At 35.8% G+C, this 18,828-nt stretch overlaps 1 protein-coding gene across 21 annotated transcripts in view; it reads right to left on the bottom strand.

Annotated features, from left to right (window-relative positions):
- The window catches only part of NRXN1 (neurexin 1), a 1,116,259-nt gene that overhangs the window by 579,483 nt on the left and 517,948 nt on the right, over window positions 1–18,828 (bottom strand). For 12 of the 21 annotated variants that reach the window (XM_036873338.1, XM_036873339.1, XM_036873342.1 and 9 more), the window contains 2 exons: window positions 15,749–15,952; window positions 13,163–13,189 (listed from right to left, as the gene is read on the bottom strand). In XM_036873338.1, the coding sequence (XP_036729233.1) occupies window positions 13,163–13,189; window positions 15,749–15,952 (231 nt within the window). The remainder of the gene's footprint in view (window positions 1–13,162; window positions 13,190–15,748; window positions 15,953–18,828) is intronic. The other 9 variants (XM_036873343.1, XM_036873348.1, XM_036873352.1 and 6 more) reach the window with 1 other exon arrangement.

Raw genomic sequence — 18,828 nt, 5'->3', positions numbered from 1 at the left:
ATTTTGTACCAAACACGGATCGCACAAGCATTGGGAATACCCCAACTTAGATTTTCGAGGAGGTTTCTCGAAAAAAGATCTAATAGATCTAATTCTAATAGATCTAATAGGGGTCAAAACAATTCTGCAATGGACCCAATAGTAAATATATTTGGCTTTGCAGAATGTGGTTGTCATGGCAATTACTCAACATTGCTATTGTAGTGCAAAAGCAGCCATAGACTATATGTAAACAAACGTGTGTGGCTTTGTTTCAATAAAACTTTTTAAAAACAGGCAACCAGCTTGTACTTTTCAGGTCTCTGTAAGATACACATAAATAAATAGACAATTTAAATCCCCTTTTCTCCTGAATCTTTACGTTGAATATTAAAGAAATAAGTAATGGAAAAATAATCAAGAGCTTAAGAGTCAGGAGACCTGAGTTTTAGATTCACTGTTACCATTAAGTCCAACATAAGCTTAATTATGCTAACTTAGTCTAATTCTTCTCCTGCTCCTGGTCTGAGTTTTCTTATCCGTAAAACAACAACAACAAAAACTAAAAACAATTTTAAAAGGCTGTAAATGGCATAAACCAATTGCAAAGTTCCTCTACTTCTAAAATGTAATCACCTTTCCTGTTCTACAAATTTAGAATGGCAGCCTTCATTAAAATGCATGACATTTGTGTGTATATATAAAATTAGGTGTCTATCTATATCAACTTTTCCAGGTACTACCAAGTTTTATTTGGCAGTTGACTTTGAGGACTATAGCCTCCAGTGGGAGGCAGGACCTGGTGGGAAGCTGGAAACTAGCCTTGTCATTGTGATAATAATAGGAAGAGAGAAAAGCCAGGAGAAACAGAAGCAAGAGCCACCACTGCTGGTTGCCTGAGTCATGGCTCCTGGCAAGAGCACTTAGGCCCGTAAATGACAGGAGGATGTGTTTCTCAGGTTGTAATTATGATACCTTCAGCCTGCTATTTGACTTTGCCATTAGTTTCTGATTTTAATATAATTACTTTAAAAAATAACCAGACCTCTGCTTGAAAAACAAGCAAACAAACAAACAAACTAAAACCTAAGGAGAGTAATTCCTCATTAAATGTTTCTGTTTTATCTTTCTCAATTTTTAGATACTGGGCTGAGAGCAGAATTCTTTTGTTTTTATTTCTCACATGAATCAGCTAGGAGAGTTAATTACCAATTAAAATTAGAAACATGTGAAGGGCACTTCCAGATTCTTCTTTTGATATTCACTAACCTTTCTAGGGGAAGGACCAATTAAAGAGTTTGTGAGCCCAGTGCAAAATGAAGACATGGGACCCTTGTTCAAAATGAAGCATTTCAGGACAGTGGTAGCAGAGCATTAATGCAAGCACAGGCCCTGCAAAGCACAGAGCCCTGGGTGACTGCACAAATTGCATGCTGTTTGAGACACCCTTAATTAGGAGTCTAAGTTTTGTGCTTATTTATGTTTAAAGTTTCCTTTAGTTAGCTCTATATTCAGGAATGCGCAGACAAGACTTCATTTATCAATGTAAGATGAACGGTTGGGTCACCTTCCCCATACTGTCTGTCCTTAATGACAAGGCCTCTGGGGTATCAGAGAAGCTGTCTGTCTCAGAGCTGTCTTGCTGGCCAGGCCTGATGCCAGTCATGACCTTGGACAGACTAATCACCCTAACAGCCATGAAACTGAGGTACTAGCCCAGCCACCTAACTCCTCCCTCTTTAACCCTCCTTAAGCTCTCCTCAATTTAGCTAAGGAGACAGCCTTGGGAACTATTCAGAGTGTTTTTATAAATAGCTATTTGCCTTTACTGTATAGGCAAAGAGACATGTATAGAGTCCTAAGGACAAACAAATTTCTTTATACTAAAAATATTAGAAATATCCCTCCCTGGGACTTCCCTGGTGGTTCAATGGTTAAGACTCTGCGCTTCCACTGCAGGGGGTACAGGTTCGATCCCTGGTCAGGGAACTAAGATCCCACATGCGGCAAGGCCTGGACAAAAAAAAAAAAAAAAAAAAAGAAATATCCCTCCCTAATTAAAAAGTACTTTGAGCAAATAATATAAAGTTAGACATTAAGCTTAGAGATGAGGGTTTTTCAGAAATGAACAGTAACAGAAGAAAGACATTTTGTAAACTTTTAAAAACCACTGGAGAGATGAAATAGTCACATGCTAGTTAATTGCACTGTATTTGCTTTGATAGGATTGCTACTTAAATCTTTCCTTTTTTTTTTTTTTTTAACTTTCTAGAATGTGTATATCTTGGTCTGGTGCATGTGTTCTGGATTCACAGATTATCCGAGTTTTTATCCTAGTTCCATGAGTTACTAGCTGTGTGACCTTGGGTAAAATATATAAGGTCTCTGTGTCTCAGTATTCCTATCTGTAAAATAAGCTAATAATAGAAACATTTTACAATATAAATTTAAGGCATTTTAATTACTTAAAACAATGCCTGGTACATGGTTCACCCTCAGTTATAGTAACAGTAATATTATTATCAGTATTATACTGCCATTATTATTGTTATCTTCCCCTAAGTGGGTTTAAAACCTCAGAGAGAATATCCTATGTCCTATCGTTCAGTGCCTTGAACCTAAAAGCCATTCACTAATTATTTATTGAATGGGTGTATCTGTTTAGATTTTGTGAGATTGTTTTTTTATGGTAGATGAAATACCTCTTGATATTGAATTAAGTCAAATAGTTAATGAAAACTAACTCCATTAACTTTTAAAGCCTATCTTCACTAAGAAGTGTCAATAATAAAGTTTCATCCCTCTGTTTTCATATTTGGCAGCATGAAATCTGATAAGTCAAATAACTGGAGAACTTGGGTAACTCAGTTATCTGGCTAATTATTTAGACAGCTTCATTGTTTACTTCCATTGAAAATTAATTTAATGATGTGTGGAGCCTAGGAGAGCAAAATTACCCAAGGCAGGCAGTCAGTAATTTCCAAATGCAAAGAGAATAGTTGGCTTAGGAATTGGAGGATTTGAGGCTTAATGAGTATTTAATTATAAGAAAACACGGATCTTATCTGCAAAAGGCTCTGACCTTGGAAAGCTGCTGGAAATACCCCACAAAGACTCCTCTGCCATTTTCCTAACTCATACTAACCCTCTTCCATCATCTACAAAATAAAATTCACTATATATAGCTGCCTCACCTCCTGTTTCATTTCTGGCTACATATCATAGCTCTAGGCAGGTGAATAAACAAGGTTCAAATGACCTACTAAGAAACATTTAGCCTTTACATATAGCTTTGATATTGATTGTACCCATTTATGACAGATCAGGATAAATATCTCTGATGCAATTCATTTTGATGTAAAAAATATATATTTTAAGAAATATAATTACCTTTTAAGAATATAATTATATTTACAACACAGTAAAAATGAACACAAATTATATAAATATACTGCTAAAAGAATGTTTCAAAAGAGGTTTCTTTAAATCTAATCTAGCTCAAATGGCTGGTTTGGGAAGAAGCATAATAAAATAAACTTATTATAATGAAAGGAAAATTTGGACTGTGACTTTATTTTAAGGAAAAAAGGTCATTTCCAAGAAATGCTTATCACATAATAGGATAGCTTGCATGTATAAAATTAAGTACTAAATACTTAATGTGATTTTAATAAAGCATTTTAACCTGAAAATATACTCAACATTGGTGTAACATGAAAAGGATTATATTGATTTATATTGACACTTACTTAAACATGTCTTACGTAATACCTACACAATGCCAAGCTATCTGAATGAAAAAAATGAAAAAGTATACAGATACTGAGCATTTGGAAATTTACAAATATTCAATTTGACATTCCATAAACAAAGCCATGTATTATAGTCACAAATGCAAAGATTTTTAAATTAAATATATGATTTCTCATCCAAACACATTGTAATAGCTACAGAATTCATTTTAATGAGAAGACCAAGAAGAATGTACAGTTCTGTAAAATTCAAGGAACAATGGCTTTACCCGTGTGTTACTATAAATGCATTTGAATATCATTAAATGCGAGTCCTTCAATATTTTGGGGGGTATTCTTGTAAAAACCTTCTCCCAAAGTAAGAAGCATATTAGAAAAAAAAAAGTAAGTTTCTGGCTTTGTTAAGTTTATTTGTCCCCTTCTTTTCATTTCACAAGTAAGTCATATCAGTGTTTGAAAATCTAGCTTTCAGTATTTGTTGTAAACATTATGACCAACTTTTTTTTTTTTTAAGAAAATGCATTCTAAGGCATACGATAAGGGATAGTTTGTCTTTAGAATTTTTGAACTGTAGCATCTCATTTGTTTTGATCTTTTTTCTTTTTTTTCCTCAGTGATTGCCCAAAGGAGGCTATGGACAAATAATACATGATAACTCATTCATTCATCATGTAAAAATTAGAATGATAATATAAATTTTTTTTTCAAAGCATTGATACAATGATTTACTAAATTCTTTATTTTGGATTTTATTATTGCAATAACAAATAGTGCTAACTTAATTTTTTCTTTTCTCATAATTAGCTTATTTATCAGGCTTGCTTATAGTCACTAACTTGAGGGCTATGATTCTATCTGAGTATTTATTTTAGTAACTGGAAAAATATTGGGATTACTCCTTTGTTTGAAGTTGTTTTTGGATCAAAGTCTTCTGAAATGAATGACTTGCCTTACTAAACAGGAGGTATTCTAAGACGGTGCTTGCCCAGCTATAGCAATGGCTCTCAGCAATTAAATCTTACACAAGATTAATTAGGTTAATCTCATGAGAGAGTGTTTGGAGGGTCCCTGGAGCTGGTCAAGCAACTGCTAGAAGTAATGTTATATCTGTGTGCTTGTTCCTGGTCAGTCTTGCTATGGTGAGATTATGTTAGTTAGGCTTTCACTTTAGTGGGTTAGTGTCAATGATGATAACTTATACCAACACATCTAGAAGTATCTCTTCATTTATGGTTATTCCAATCTGGTTTGTTTCTCAAGATCTTGCTCACAGATGCTTCCAATCAGTTTTCATTTGATTGCTCTGAGGTCACTGATGAATCATCATAGAACTTATTTTTGTACATAAATGTTTTCTCCCTATTTTACCTTTCTTCAACTGGCTCAGTGACCTGGACCTGCTTTATATCACTTCAGTATAAAATCTGAAATAAGCAATAGATAAGATTTTAAAATACTGCATGTTATAGTCACATACTGGACCTAACGTTTACAGTTATGTTGCTGAAGTAAAAGAACCTGTTGCAAAACATTTGCACACCATGACCCTATATTTTTAAAGATACACGTATTACACATTTATTTCAATAGCACTATGCATAAAATATTTCAAGCCTATATTTAGTCTGATCTCCTGGGAAGGTGGGAGGGTGAAGAATTCTCACAACTGTATGAAAGATGCATTCAAAGAACACATGACAACAAACAATCCAATATTAAGTACAATAAAAGTAATAGTAACCGAAATACTCTTAGAATTTCTTACTTTACCTTTGGGGAAACTGCTTTCATGATACACTTCTTATCCATCTTGCTCTTTGCTCCCATTGGTAACAAGTGAAAGAAATGGATAAGAGCCCTGAGCACACTGAATACTTCAATCTCCAAGGTTTTTGAGGGTCCCATGGATTTCCCCCCTGATTTAAAGAGCCTTGCCCACTTGACTTACGTACCATATGTTTGCCAGTAATGTGCTGAAGAAATTGTAATCCCCAAGGGTATTTCACAGTTAAAGTCAAAACATTTTTAATCAGACAGCCTGGAGAAGAGATGTTTGTGGGGAAAGCCCGCTGCTCCTACATCCCCTTGGAGGCGAGGATACTGTCCTGCTCTGAGGACAGCTGACTGGATCGCCAGGGGGCATCTGCCCCCAAAGCTAAAATCTGGTCAGGGTCTTGTGAGGTGACATAATCTGAAATCTCTGCTCAACAGGACAGGTATACGTAATGAATATACTAGATTCTCTTTCTAGGGGAGTTTGAATACATAGCATACATTGAGTCAACAGTTGAAGGAGCAGCAAAAAGTCAAAAGACATGCCCAGGAAGAGGCAGTGAACAGTAACCATGAGGGAGGAGACACCATGAGTAAGCAGAAGACATGAAAAAGTAGAAGCTACAATCAAGCAGAAGCAAGTCAGTAGAGAAGAGAGGAAGCTAAATGGAAGCTCAGCTAGAAGGCTTATATTAATCATGTCTGAACTGTGGTTAAGTGGACAAAGCATCTTTTAAATTATGCATCCACTTTAGAAGGTAGCAGATGCATAATTGCTGTCTAGCAACTATATGAGGAATTGAAATCCACAATCATAGCATTTGTTTTCATGTTCTCTGACAGGTAAGCAATTGATAAGGTGTAAATTGTTAGTGGCTTTCTTTTGACGAAAATTAGGAATGCAAACATTCTTGAAAAAATTCTAATCTATATTTGTCTACACTAGTAAAACCGGTTATTTGACATGGCACCTTAGATCATCATTGAACATTAAGGCTGTCCAAAGGATTAGAGGCTATTTTAAACAGAAGTTCTTGAGTACTTTTTAGTCTTTCTGATCCTTTAGGATTAACTCTGTATGAACCTGAATCATTAAAGACACATCAGTAAAAAGACAAAATGCTCCAAATACAAAAAAGAAATTATTGTTTTCTTTAAAATGAATGAAATTCTAATCATACACCTTACGAGATTGACTAAATGTAAAAAAAAAAATTCTTAATAATGGCTAGGAATGTCTAATGTCTAATTCATATTTTTACCTTCGATTTTCTGGATCAATGATAGCATGCTAAAATGCTACCTACCTACCAAAGAAAAAACAAAAACAAAAAGAAACTCTAAGCTATGAAGGAAATGGGAAATGTTTAGAAACCAGTTCTCTCTAATAACACAATAAAAACCTCCAACCAACAGGTTGTGGTCTCACAATTTGTGACAGTTTGTGGTATAAAAGAAAATTTCCTTTTCACAGAAGCCAAGGGGATATCAAATTCAGAATGTTTCTTCTGAAACTTTATAGGTTTTTCTGACAATCTCTACCTTGGCCATTGTTATAATACTAACTTTCAACAATGAAAGAGAATTTGATGAATTTGGCCAATGCCAATCTGGAATTTTGTATTACTTTGAGCACACCCTTTTGCAATAGTAATAAGAAAATGCTTTACTGAATAAATTAATAATTGAGCGTGATTTCAAGATGAATTCTTAACCTGCACAAAAGAGCAATCTTGGGCTTCCGTGGTGGCGCAGTGGTTGAGAGTCCGCCTGCCGATTCGGGGGACACGGGTTCGAGCCCTGGTCTGGGAGGATCCCACGTGCCGCGGAGCGGCTGGGCCCGTGAGCCACAATTACTGAGCCTGCGCGTCTGGAGCCTGTGCTCCTCAACGGGAGGGGCCGCGATGGTGAGGGGCCCGCGCGCCGCGGTGAAGGGTGGCCCCCACTCGCCACAACTGGAGAGAGCCCTCGCGCAGAAACGAGGACCCAACACAGCCAAAAATAAATAAATAAATTTATAAAAAAAAAAAAAAAAAAGAGCAATCTTTTAAAACACTGCAGCATTTTATATTTGCATATAAGCAATAAACCAATTAATTGTTCACTAAAATAGACCCAACTCTTCTACTTATCAAGCCCACACATTACAATTTTGCACAATCTATGTAGTCATTAAATGTGTACTCTTCTTTATAATTCTCATAAATTTTAGATACGGAAAATCCAAATGGGCTCTCCTTAAATTTTATTCCAATTTTGATATTTTTTTAAAGACTCACTGTAAAGTGCCAATTCCCTTTGCCTGTTTTGGCTATTTGTTTTTCATCAGAAATCTATGGTCTTTATATTTTATATGTAATTTCTTTTAGATTTTTGTTAAAAATACTGTCTCTTCATAAACTGTCTCTTTTTCCTTTCCTTCATATATACTTTAAACTTTAAAAAATGACAACAGCAGAAAACAAACAAAACTCCTCTTTTCTGCATGTATATATTCATCTTCCTTCATTCCTTGAGCAGTTCCTATCCTAGGTGGATGGACAGCACCAGTCACTGAGAGGCAATGATTGACAGAACTCTAGAAATCAAGGGATGGTTGCGTGGAGGCAGAGTCAGAAGCTCCTTTTTGCAGTTCTCTGCTCTTCAGGCACCAGGCAGCTGCTCTGAACTGAATATTTGTTTCATGTTAACAACAGCCAGCCTCCAGAAATTTCCTCATATCTTTTTAAGTAGCCTGCCAAGTGGCAGTCTGATCAAAGCAATCTAATATGGCTTAAGTGCCACTGGTTGACATTTTGCATTCTTTTATTGCTTTCCATTTTTATCTACATAAAAAATTTGGTGATAACTAATATCCAGTTGATCTTTTCATTCTGGTAATAAAATGATAATACAAAGATCTTATTATCCACTCCAGACATCCATCATAGTACATTTTCCAATAACATATTACTCAGAGCATTTCTTCACTATCTCCAAATCAAAAGTGAGGTTAAGTACTTGGCCTTAGATTCCCTTTCTCTCCAATCCTTAGACAATGAACTACAAATAAAAGGAGCTGAACTTCAACCCTTGACACTTTGTCCACATTAATGTCATCTCCAATTTTGTTGTCTCTGTGTCTTAAATAAACCATTTTCTGTAAGAAGCCAAAAATAGTTGGAAGCTCTGCCTACTAAAATATTTTTTTTCAACCCAGAGAGTTTTTATTCTTGTAAGAAAACAAGAGGAATGAGAACAGGAGTAAACAACATTGGAAATGGAGAAGTAACAGGAGTAAATCTTGGTAGGAAGGAAGAGCAGGTGGGCAGGAGAAGAGACATGTGTAAGGATTAAAGAAACACAGATAATCAAATAAACAACATGGGTTTATTAAAAGCCACTTTTTATATGATTGCAGAGGCGACCCCAAACTTTCCCGTGGGCAAGAAGGATATTCCGTAATTATGTCATTGACTTGAAAAGACAAAAAAAAAAAAAGGAAAGAAAACACTAATAAAAACAAAATCACAAAAGCCTCCTTGCATCCACTACATCTTTAAAGTAGTTACTTATATGACAATTAGGACTCACCTATAGTTGATAGGAGCAAGTTTAGTTTTCAAATTTTCAATGTATTTAAACTTTCAGATTATAATACTAACAATTTGTAAGGTTACTAGAACAAGAGAGAAAGAAAAAAAAAATGGGACTATTGAAGCAAGCAATACACTACCACGATGCCAAATTATCAGAAAAAAATTACATAGAAACATATAGCCTAATGACTTTGGATGTACTGTTGGGAATTACTGGGCAGCAAATTTGAAATTGAGACTGTCTCGGTCACCCTATCTCAGGCTACATACTCTGGCAGACAAAGAGAATGCAGAATAAGACCAATGGCCTTTCTAATGGTACTTACTACAGGCCCTACTAATAATGCATTTGAGAAAATTTCACAAGGGGTAGAAAATTTCTTTTGTGTTCTTTATAGTTTTTAAAAGTCTTAAGTCAATCAATACTATGGACTAGGCAAGAGACTCTCATACACTTAACTTCCTGATGCAAACAATTCATGTCTCAGTCACAAAGTCCTATTCACTCTGACTTGGTCTCTTTTGGTAATAACTTGTTAATGATTAGGTGGTATTTGTACATATCTCTATAATAATTATTTTTTGTAAAATCATCTATAATTTGTCTTTTTTTCATTAATTCAAATAATTGATTTTTATGTCAAAAGAACGTGACTAGACAGTCCTTTTCCATCTACCTTTATTGAAATACCCTTCACTGTCCAGGGAAGACATTTATCAGCATTAAAAGATGCTGGTTCTTTTAGCAACTCCCATATAAAATGATTTTATGATGGTAGACTATGGTTCTCCATATTGGAGTTGACTGAGGAGGCAAGAATAATCTGATTACCCTGGACAGAGGAGGATGGAGGGCCATATAATAACACCTCTGTGTTCACCTTCGCACCTGTGAATCTGCAAATACTGACCTAATCTAATACCAAGCTGCAGATAACAAACATATTTTAGCAATGAAATAAGCTAATGGACATCAATGAACTGAGATTGGTCTGGGATTGTGTGCAGAGACATTCCACTTGTAATCGGAGAGATCAAAGCATACATTTTGACACTGACATGACCGCTATTCACAGAGACAGTTCTTTTTAAAAAATACCCTTTCCACACATAAAAATAAGCTTTTGATTTTTAAATAAAAACAGCCTCTCTCCTTCCATTTAAAGATTCTTGACAGCTTTTCCTATGGGGCAGGGGGGAAAGGTGGCAACAAAGAATCTGACAGAGATGGTCCCTGGAATTCAAATCAGCCCTTTCTCAAAAGGAGCTTAACAAAAGGCTTTCCCCTGGCCTGTGCATGGAAGATTCCATTCCTGCATCTAAACTACTGACACAAGAAGGGCTGAAAAAGAAACTTATCTGCCATCTCCTAGTCCCAGAGGTCTGAATACATGCAATGCAGCTAGACCTTCCGCCCTCCTCACTTACTACCTATTCTTCAGTAGCAAAGATTGGAGAGTCTGATGCTTTACATATTTTCTTTTCCATATCAAGTAATATCTCCTGTAAACTGAGGAAGGGAGGGTGGAGGGATGATGAGAAAGGACGGAGTGACTACAGGAAACAGCAGAGCAATTCTGAGTAAGTGTAGAGAAATTGGAGAAGATTTCCATTCAAAATTAATAATTTAGAGTTTAATATTCATTCTCAGTGTAAGGTAATTTTTATGTTACAGTTTGTATACTTCCTGTGGAAATTTTCTTAAAGACATCAATTGAGGTATTTCTTATTAAGCTCAAAACACAGTTGATGTCTTAGGTATGGTATAATTTTTAGACGGTGGTGGTAGAAGGTTGTGATTTAGTAAATGTACATTTCAGTTTCAGACAAACTTATGGCTTACAGAGGATAAATGTAGTAAGTCAACCTTTCATTAAACTACAAGTTATCCTGAGATACGAGTATTTTAATTTATATTTTTTATTGGGTACAAAATGCAGTCCAGGTGGACATCTCTGCCTATTTAACACTGTGAGTTAGATTTGCATTATTTGAAACGTAAATTCCTCCCTGTCCTCAAAGTTGAGTAAAAACATGAATTCTAGACGGGACTCGGAGTTCTGGCTACATCTGCCCACTATTCCCCAAATGAAACAAAGGCAAAGGCAATGAAAGCATTACCTGATCACTGAATGTTCTTTCCAGTGACTGCTGTCAAGTTAAGGCATTTGCAGTCCTGTCCGAGGTGTGCACTGAAAGCTCACAATCATTGGTTTAATTCAAGTAATTTAAGTATAACACACACTCCTTAAAAAGGGAAAAAAATCCACTAACCAGGAAAAACCTTTGTCCTCAAAGGTATTATTCTGTGAAATATCCAGAGAAAACACTATGCTTAATATCAGAGTCTTATAATTATAAGCCAGATGAAGAGAAGTAGCTAACAAGAGTAATTAGACTATAAACAAGTATTTTAAAAAAACATTGATAGAGCTGAGAACACGGAAGCACATGTGATGGGGTTAATTTCCATTAAATACTAGAGCTTATGTAGTTATATTTTGTAAATAAAAACCCATGCTTTATTGTATGCCTAATATAAATAAAATTAAAGCAGAAGTCTAGAAAAATAGTTTCCTCACATGGATTTTCTAAGATCCAGGGAGAAGCAAGAACATCTACAGCTGCACTGAGTCACAAATCTGGCTTTGGGAAAAGATTCTGTGAGTTGCCACTTTGTCTGCACCTATGCTCCAGAGCTGAAAGCAAACTGGACCATGGTATCAGACTTCTAAACCTGTGCTGCTTTTCAGAGAGTGTGGTAAAGGTGGGGCTTGAGAAGAGATGATGTATACTTGAAAAATTCTACTTGTGTTAGAGCTTTGAGAGATTAGTTCAGAAACTGTATTCCGTTTGAGATGATTTTTATGCCTGTATGACAGTATAATAATTTAATTTTTCATAAATCATGATTCAGTTACCTTTTTATTGCTATGGTTGGAAAGACTGGCTTTTATTCTGCTTTAAAATGAATATTAAAATATTTTAAGACAAATCTGAGTTGTAAGAAGCACGGGTATTTGAAATAGCATGCATTTAATTAGATAAAGCTTCTTGTTTTTATAAGTTGGAGACCGTCATTTTATTCCTCAGAGGATGACTTATTGCCATTTGGAAACACAGACAAAGGTTTTGGGAGTAGACTTCATCAACTCACATTCAGCATTTTCCAAGGATATAAAAAAAATGTTTTACTGACTATGACAGTGAAAGATTAGAAGCTTGTTAGAACCATTTTAGTTGAATAACTAACAACTTTGGTATATTAGATGAGATTCCTTAATGTGGTCAGCAAAACCTGGAAAAGAAAAACCTAAATATTTACGTAAAGAAATAAAATAAGTTTACACTTCAGATAATGCTACAACTCAAAATAAAATCACAGTCCTTACATCCTTTCAAGTTCTCTAGTCCAAATCAAAAAACTCAGTCCATGCATCTTTTCTAACTCATCATTTGGCATGCATATCACAGATTTGAAGGCTTTTGGTTATTTTTGCAGATATATGATTAGGATGTAAAAATTCATTATGTAAATAGTCATAATGTGCAAGAAAAAACTCTTTAGATAAGTAATTTTCTGTATATACATAAACCTTGGAAAAACACACGTTTTCCAATATAAAATTTTGGTTGAATTTAGAAGGGTTTAATAGTAACTTTCACATGAAAAGATTTTTTTTTTTCTATATTTGAGTTAAGAGATAAAAACAGAAAGTGAAGGAAATAAGACCCCACAGTATTTTCTCCTAATTTGGTTGTGAAGAGAACTACTGGAGTCCAAGATCTGCCAAAATACAAACGCTATTTGCTTTATCCAAAGGTCTACAGAGACGTTTGCACCTTCTGTTACAAGATATTTGTCACCTCTTTTCCCACTTAGAGGTAGGAACTGAAGCAGGAAAGTCTTCAGCTGGACAGATTTCAAAATGAATTTTTACAACCCAGATGATGGACTGGTACACTTCAAAAGTGAATTCATGAGTTTTATAAATGCCTTTCTCTGGCTCTCTTTTTTTTCTTGACTAGCTACATCATAATGGAGGAATAACATTTTAAAAATTTTGAATAGGCACTTACTGGAATTACAGTTAATCCTGATACAATCTAGATGGGGAAGAATAGATGAAAAATGAAAATTTATCCTTCAAGGTAATAGCTGCAGACATCCAATAAAATTACAGTCCACCCTTCCGGGGACAGACACATGCAAATATGGCCACTCCATATTATTTATTCTTTACATACTTCTAGAACCCAGATTCATTGTTATAAAACTGCACCATTGGAAACAACAATTAGAAGGTTTTTAAAAAAATGGCCAACTCAAACAAAGCTACATGGTGACAAATCTAAGTGAAATAAAGAATTGTTAACTGTCAAAGATGCTTGGCTTAGACTGGCTGCAGCTTTCTCCCCATCTGTGAAAGAACAAATCATTGTTTTCAATATAATTAAAAAGTGCTCCGTCACAATGGGGTACAGTGCAAGCTCAGCTAGGCTCAGACATCTTGAACCTCCAAAATCTATTATCCCACAAAGGCCAACAGAATCCTATAGAATTGTCATGGTCAAATGGAGAGCTAGTTGAAATTATTTTCATTTCACCCTAATGTATTTATAATTATTAATTATTATTTGCTTGGGCAAAAAAGGTAAGAGCCGGGTGTTAGCTGGATTCCATGTCTTGTATTAATTGGAGGAAGAAAGAAACAACTGTTCCCTTTAGAAACTCTAGTGGCTAAGGAGTAGTGTCATTCTTCGGAGCACACACGCCTATCCCTCTGTTAGGAGCTAACAATGTTATCTCTGCGTAATAAGTGTCATGGTAACTACTGCTATTGATTTTCCTTTTCCTATACTTTCTTCTTATATAAAAGCAGATTCCCTAAGAACAGAATGTCTAATCTGGATAACACAGACTGTGATTATAAGGGTTATCTTTAAAGGATCATGTGGCATGTTTTATGTTTTTTTTATATATAGATAGATATTTGTTGGTTTTGGTTGTAGTATTTAATGCCTTTGGGGAACATGAAAAATACAAACCTAGATTCTGTTTCCATATAGCTGAGTTTGTCATGTGTCGTCAACCGCATCAGAAAAGTGGTTGCAAACAGCCAAGGATCAGCACCTACACAACTCTTTCCACAGAATGCTTTGCTGTTGGAAAATTCCCATGAGCGAGCGTGTCCACCTCCCAGGGCTAACAGCCCCTTTACTGCAATTAGGCAATTTTGATTGACTTGTAGTAACCTATCATTGTCACTAGAGGGAACTCTAACAGAACTGTAAAAGTACTATGTGTTCTTTAGTAATCTTAAAAAAAAGTCTTATTATTGAACTTAATTTAACTAATATTAATTGAATGCAATTGTATGCAATAAACTACCAATGAAGTAATTTTATATTTTATGAGCTACTATTCTGCCCAACATAATTTGAAAATGTATGTGGGGTTTTCACAAATGCCTTACCTCATCACATTTTACTACTCTTTTTGTAAATCTATGTAGTCTTGAATTTTATTTTTCTCTCTGTTTATTCATTATTGTGTGTACTCAGCACTTCCAGGATATACAGTAAAACCTCATTAATTTGTACTCCTATTATTTGGAGTTAATGATAATATTGAAATGTATTGGGCAGAATATTTGTAATTCTTCATGCGATATGAGCGGAGATCGCCTGAGAAAAATTAAACAAATTATGAAAGGCCAAGTTTGGGAAGAAAACTGATTTCAAGTAATTTACTATACAATGATGGCACAACTAACATGCAATAATGTGCTAATTATGGATAATTCTTAACCACCCATTAACATCAGCCACTAGTAAGACCTTTCCTTAAGATTTTTCCAGCTATTAATTTGTGTTTTTGAATGTAATTGAAAACAAAACTGCTTACAGTTTTTTTTTTCTTACAATTTAGACTTTTTCTTAATTCAGCCTGGTCTTCCCCCAGATTTCATCCAGTTTGGTGAGGTTTTACTGTAGTGACTCTTTCTGAATGCTACAAATTAAGCAGGAAAGCATTATTTTTCTGTAGAAGAGTCTGTGTCTTCAGTGTTCTCATGGCTGTTTGCTGAGGGCCGCAGACTTTGGGCATTGAAGGGTTGTGTATTGCTGTTTGATAGCAAAATATCACCACACAGTATTTCCAAACAGAAAAGATGGAATACCACAAAGGTAATTATTCAAAGGAGAAGCCCAAGGAGTAGAGTAAGAGCAACTGCTGATCTAGATCACTAAGTAGAAATTTGACGTTTTATAGCATATGTTATCCAAGTAAAAGTTGGTGTATTTTTGTTTTATCTGAAAGGATTTCATCTCTAACCAATCAGAATGTCAGTCAATATAAAAATAGGAAATTCAGTCTGAGGCATCGTTAAGCCTGAAAATTTATACTTTCAATTAACCTCATTAATACATATGGCTTCCCTTTTAAGAACCCTCAGTGGTAGGAATCACAAAACAGTAAATTATGTTAACGAAATAGAAACAATAAAAAGATGTCCCCAAAACCTAAATGAATTTAAATAATGGAGATGAGACCATTAAGTGTTTTAACTTTCCATGGCAAACAGGCTACTTGATACATGTTTGCAGGCAAAACTGAACAAAAAGTGAAAAGTGTTAGTTCAATGGGGGAAGGCTAGTTGTTACCTAGATTGACCGTCAGTTTCACACGTCCTGCGTCCAGCTCCAGGCGGAGGGTGTCTGCTGAGTCTCTGGAGGTGGTTGCCATGAGAATGCCATATGCACGTTGGGACCGAAACCGTAAGGATACATCCTCAGCCTCCGTGTGCATCACCAGCGGGAGCTGGATTTTCATAAACATACTCCCATCATAGCTCAGAACCGTTGCTTCTATAGATGGGAAATGGATATAAAAGCTCTTGGTCAGTTTAGTGCATTTATACTTTGAAAAGGAAAAGCATGACCTATTAAAGGTTTCCGTATAGAACACAAGACACAAACTCAGCTCATCTTCTTCCGAAATGAGCAATTTTTTTTTTTTTTTTAGCTAGAAAGAGAAGTCACAGGAAAGAGAACTTCCTCTGTGAAGTATCTGCTAAAGTCCAGAAGCAGAGGTGGCTGCACTTCCCTTTCTGTACCCAGAGCACTTTCTACCTATAGCATTCATCATGTCAGATTATCCATGTTCATGTATGCATATCCCTTCTCAAGAGCAGACATCCTATTTTTTTCGTATAGCCATAGCGTGAGCCTGGCTTGAAGCACTAGCGACTGTTTATGCCTGTTTATATATGGTCAGGCCACTCATCAGCTCTGTGAAATTAAACTTGGCTCTGCATCCTTCACCTGCAAAATGAGACGGTGCTACTAGAGCATCTCTAAGGCCTTTGCTTACCCAAAAAGTCCATGGTTCTAAGAAAAGTTATTATTATCATCTTTTTCATAATTTCTGCCCTAATACAGTCAAAAAAGAAACATAAAAAATATGACTTAAATATAGGATTCAGGCCAACACTTTTCCAGAGGTGATGTTCAAAAACAGAAGAAAACAGAAGAAAAATTGATATTACCAAACAACAGGTAATGCTTCTTCTGAGTCATTATGGTTAACAAGGTAATTCATTTTTACAAAGACACAGACTGTAACTTCATTTGAAAGTTCATTTGCAGATAAGGGGTAACTTAAAGCATTATCTGGAAGCACCACCACGGTGTTCTGAAAAAATTAAGCTATCACCAAAAAGTCAATAACTATGTACCTGGGTAACATTGAGTAAGGATGGGGGTGGGACTGAGAAGCTTGTGTGGGTGTATGCTACTAAAGGAAAATGGATTGCTTTAATGGAGAAGTTTCTTAATGCTGCATTAAACACATAGAGAAGCGAATAGCAAAACTGTTGATCTCAAACTGACTGCTTTAAGAAATAGCACCCCTTAATGTTAAACACCATATGGTTGTGGAACCCTGCAAAACAAGTATGAGTCATTTTGTTTTCTCATGGGTTCTGATAACTCAGAATACCATTTAATAAAAGAAAACCTACCTGAAATTAAAATAAACTAGGAAATTCTCATTATCTTGCCTATTTACAGCAATTAACTTTACTGATGAAACCATGCTTATTACGAAGACTATATTCTGGAGCTGTGGTTTTGAAAGATTATCTTCCAAAAAGTCAGGAAAATCAAGTATTGCTTCTAACAGACTTTAATCATTAGCTATCTTCGTGGGACTGAATGCACATCCAGAACAGATAAGTGCTGAGGGTTCCAGAACTCCCTCCTTAGGGCCCTTCTCTTTTCTCTCTACCTCTTAAGGGATCTTGGTCAACTCACATGCTCACTCCCCCTAATACTTATTAACAGTCCTGACTTCTCTCCTGAGCTCCATCAAACATCCATCAGCCATTGCCTATTTGACATCTCCAATCTGAATAAGATACGCACACCAAAAATGAACGAATTCAACATGCTCCTGCTCCAGTGTTCTCCATCTCAGTAAATGGCTTAACACCATTATTCAGACCTTAACCTTTCTGCATTCTCTCTTACCCTCTCTGCCACATCCAATCTATTTGCAAATCTGCAAGTCTTGCAGGCTCTAATTCCAATCCATTTCCTGAATCAATCCGTTCTTGCCGCTATAGTACCTTAGACTCTGCTCTCATGTCTCACCTAGGCCACTATGATAGCTCCATCAATGGTCTCCCTACTTCCACTCTTTCTCCCTATACACAGCAGCCAGGCTAAACTTTTAAAGAAGTCGATCAGATTCAATAGCACTTCATTGCTACAACTGTGCACACCCACCCCACCCACCACCATCCTTCACCTCCACACCCCTCGCCAACAGATTCCCACCACTGCAGTTAGAATAAAATCTGTATTCCTTTTATTAACCTATAAGGTTGTGTGTGATTCGGCCCCTGCCCATCTCTCTGGCCTCAGCTTTTAGCACGTCCTCCCTTGTTTAGTAAACCCCAGCCACACTGATTTCATCTCTCATTCAATTACCTGCACTTGTGGAACCTTCTGTCTCAAAAGATCTCACCCCTAGATCTTTATATGGCTTGTTCCTTCAGCATTCAGGTCTCTGGTCAAACGTTACTCCAGAGACACCTGCTTCAAATCCTGCTTCTAATACCCCCTCCAGTTATTCTATATCTACTTACCATTTCTTTTTTTAAATTACCATTTCTGATTTGTTTGTATAGTATAATCTGTCTTTGCCTTTTAGTATGTGACAGTCATTACAGCAGAAGCTGAGCTCTGCTATTCATTGCTCTATCATCAGCCGAGTGCACCAAAAAGTGCCAGGCAAACAGTAGAGTCTCGATAAAATTGACTGAATTGATAATTGCACTTGATACTGAGGATATATGAAAGAGCATATTTCAATTTGAATATCATGCATACATAAATACTCACTAATGAGATCATTTATTCTGTCTATTGTAAGTGAATCTAATTTTGGTAATGTAGATGAACAAAATATCCCTTAAAGTCTACGTTGAAAGCCATAATTGTGCCACAAAAGACAGACTAGGAGACGGGTCTGTTTACCAAAACAGGGGTCTCGTGGCTAAGCACTGACCTAAGTACTGACAAAACAAAATATGATCCCCTTAAAATATGGTGGTTCTACCTCATATCACATATCTACATCATATTTTTCCAATAAGGTTTCCCTAAAGAAAATCTAGTAGGAGTTGCTCAAAAAATAATTAAAACATGATTGTAAAGTTGTAGTGAATACTAGAAAAAAA

The sequence above is a fragment of the Balaenoptera musculus genome, chromosome 13 (genome assembly GCF_009873245.2).
Source record: "Balaenoptera musculus isolate JJ_BM4_2016_0621 chromosome 13, mBalMus1.pri.v3, whole genome shotgun sequence".
NCBI lineage: Eukaryota > Metazoa > Chordata > Mammalia > Artiodactyla > Balaenopteridae > Balaenoptera > Balaenoptera musculus.
Note: the sequence above shows the minus strand (reverse complement) of the source record. Positions and strands in the feature narration are given on the sequence as shown.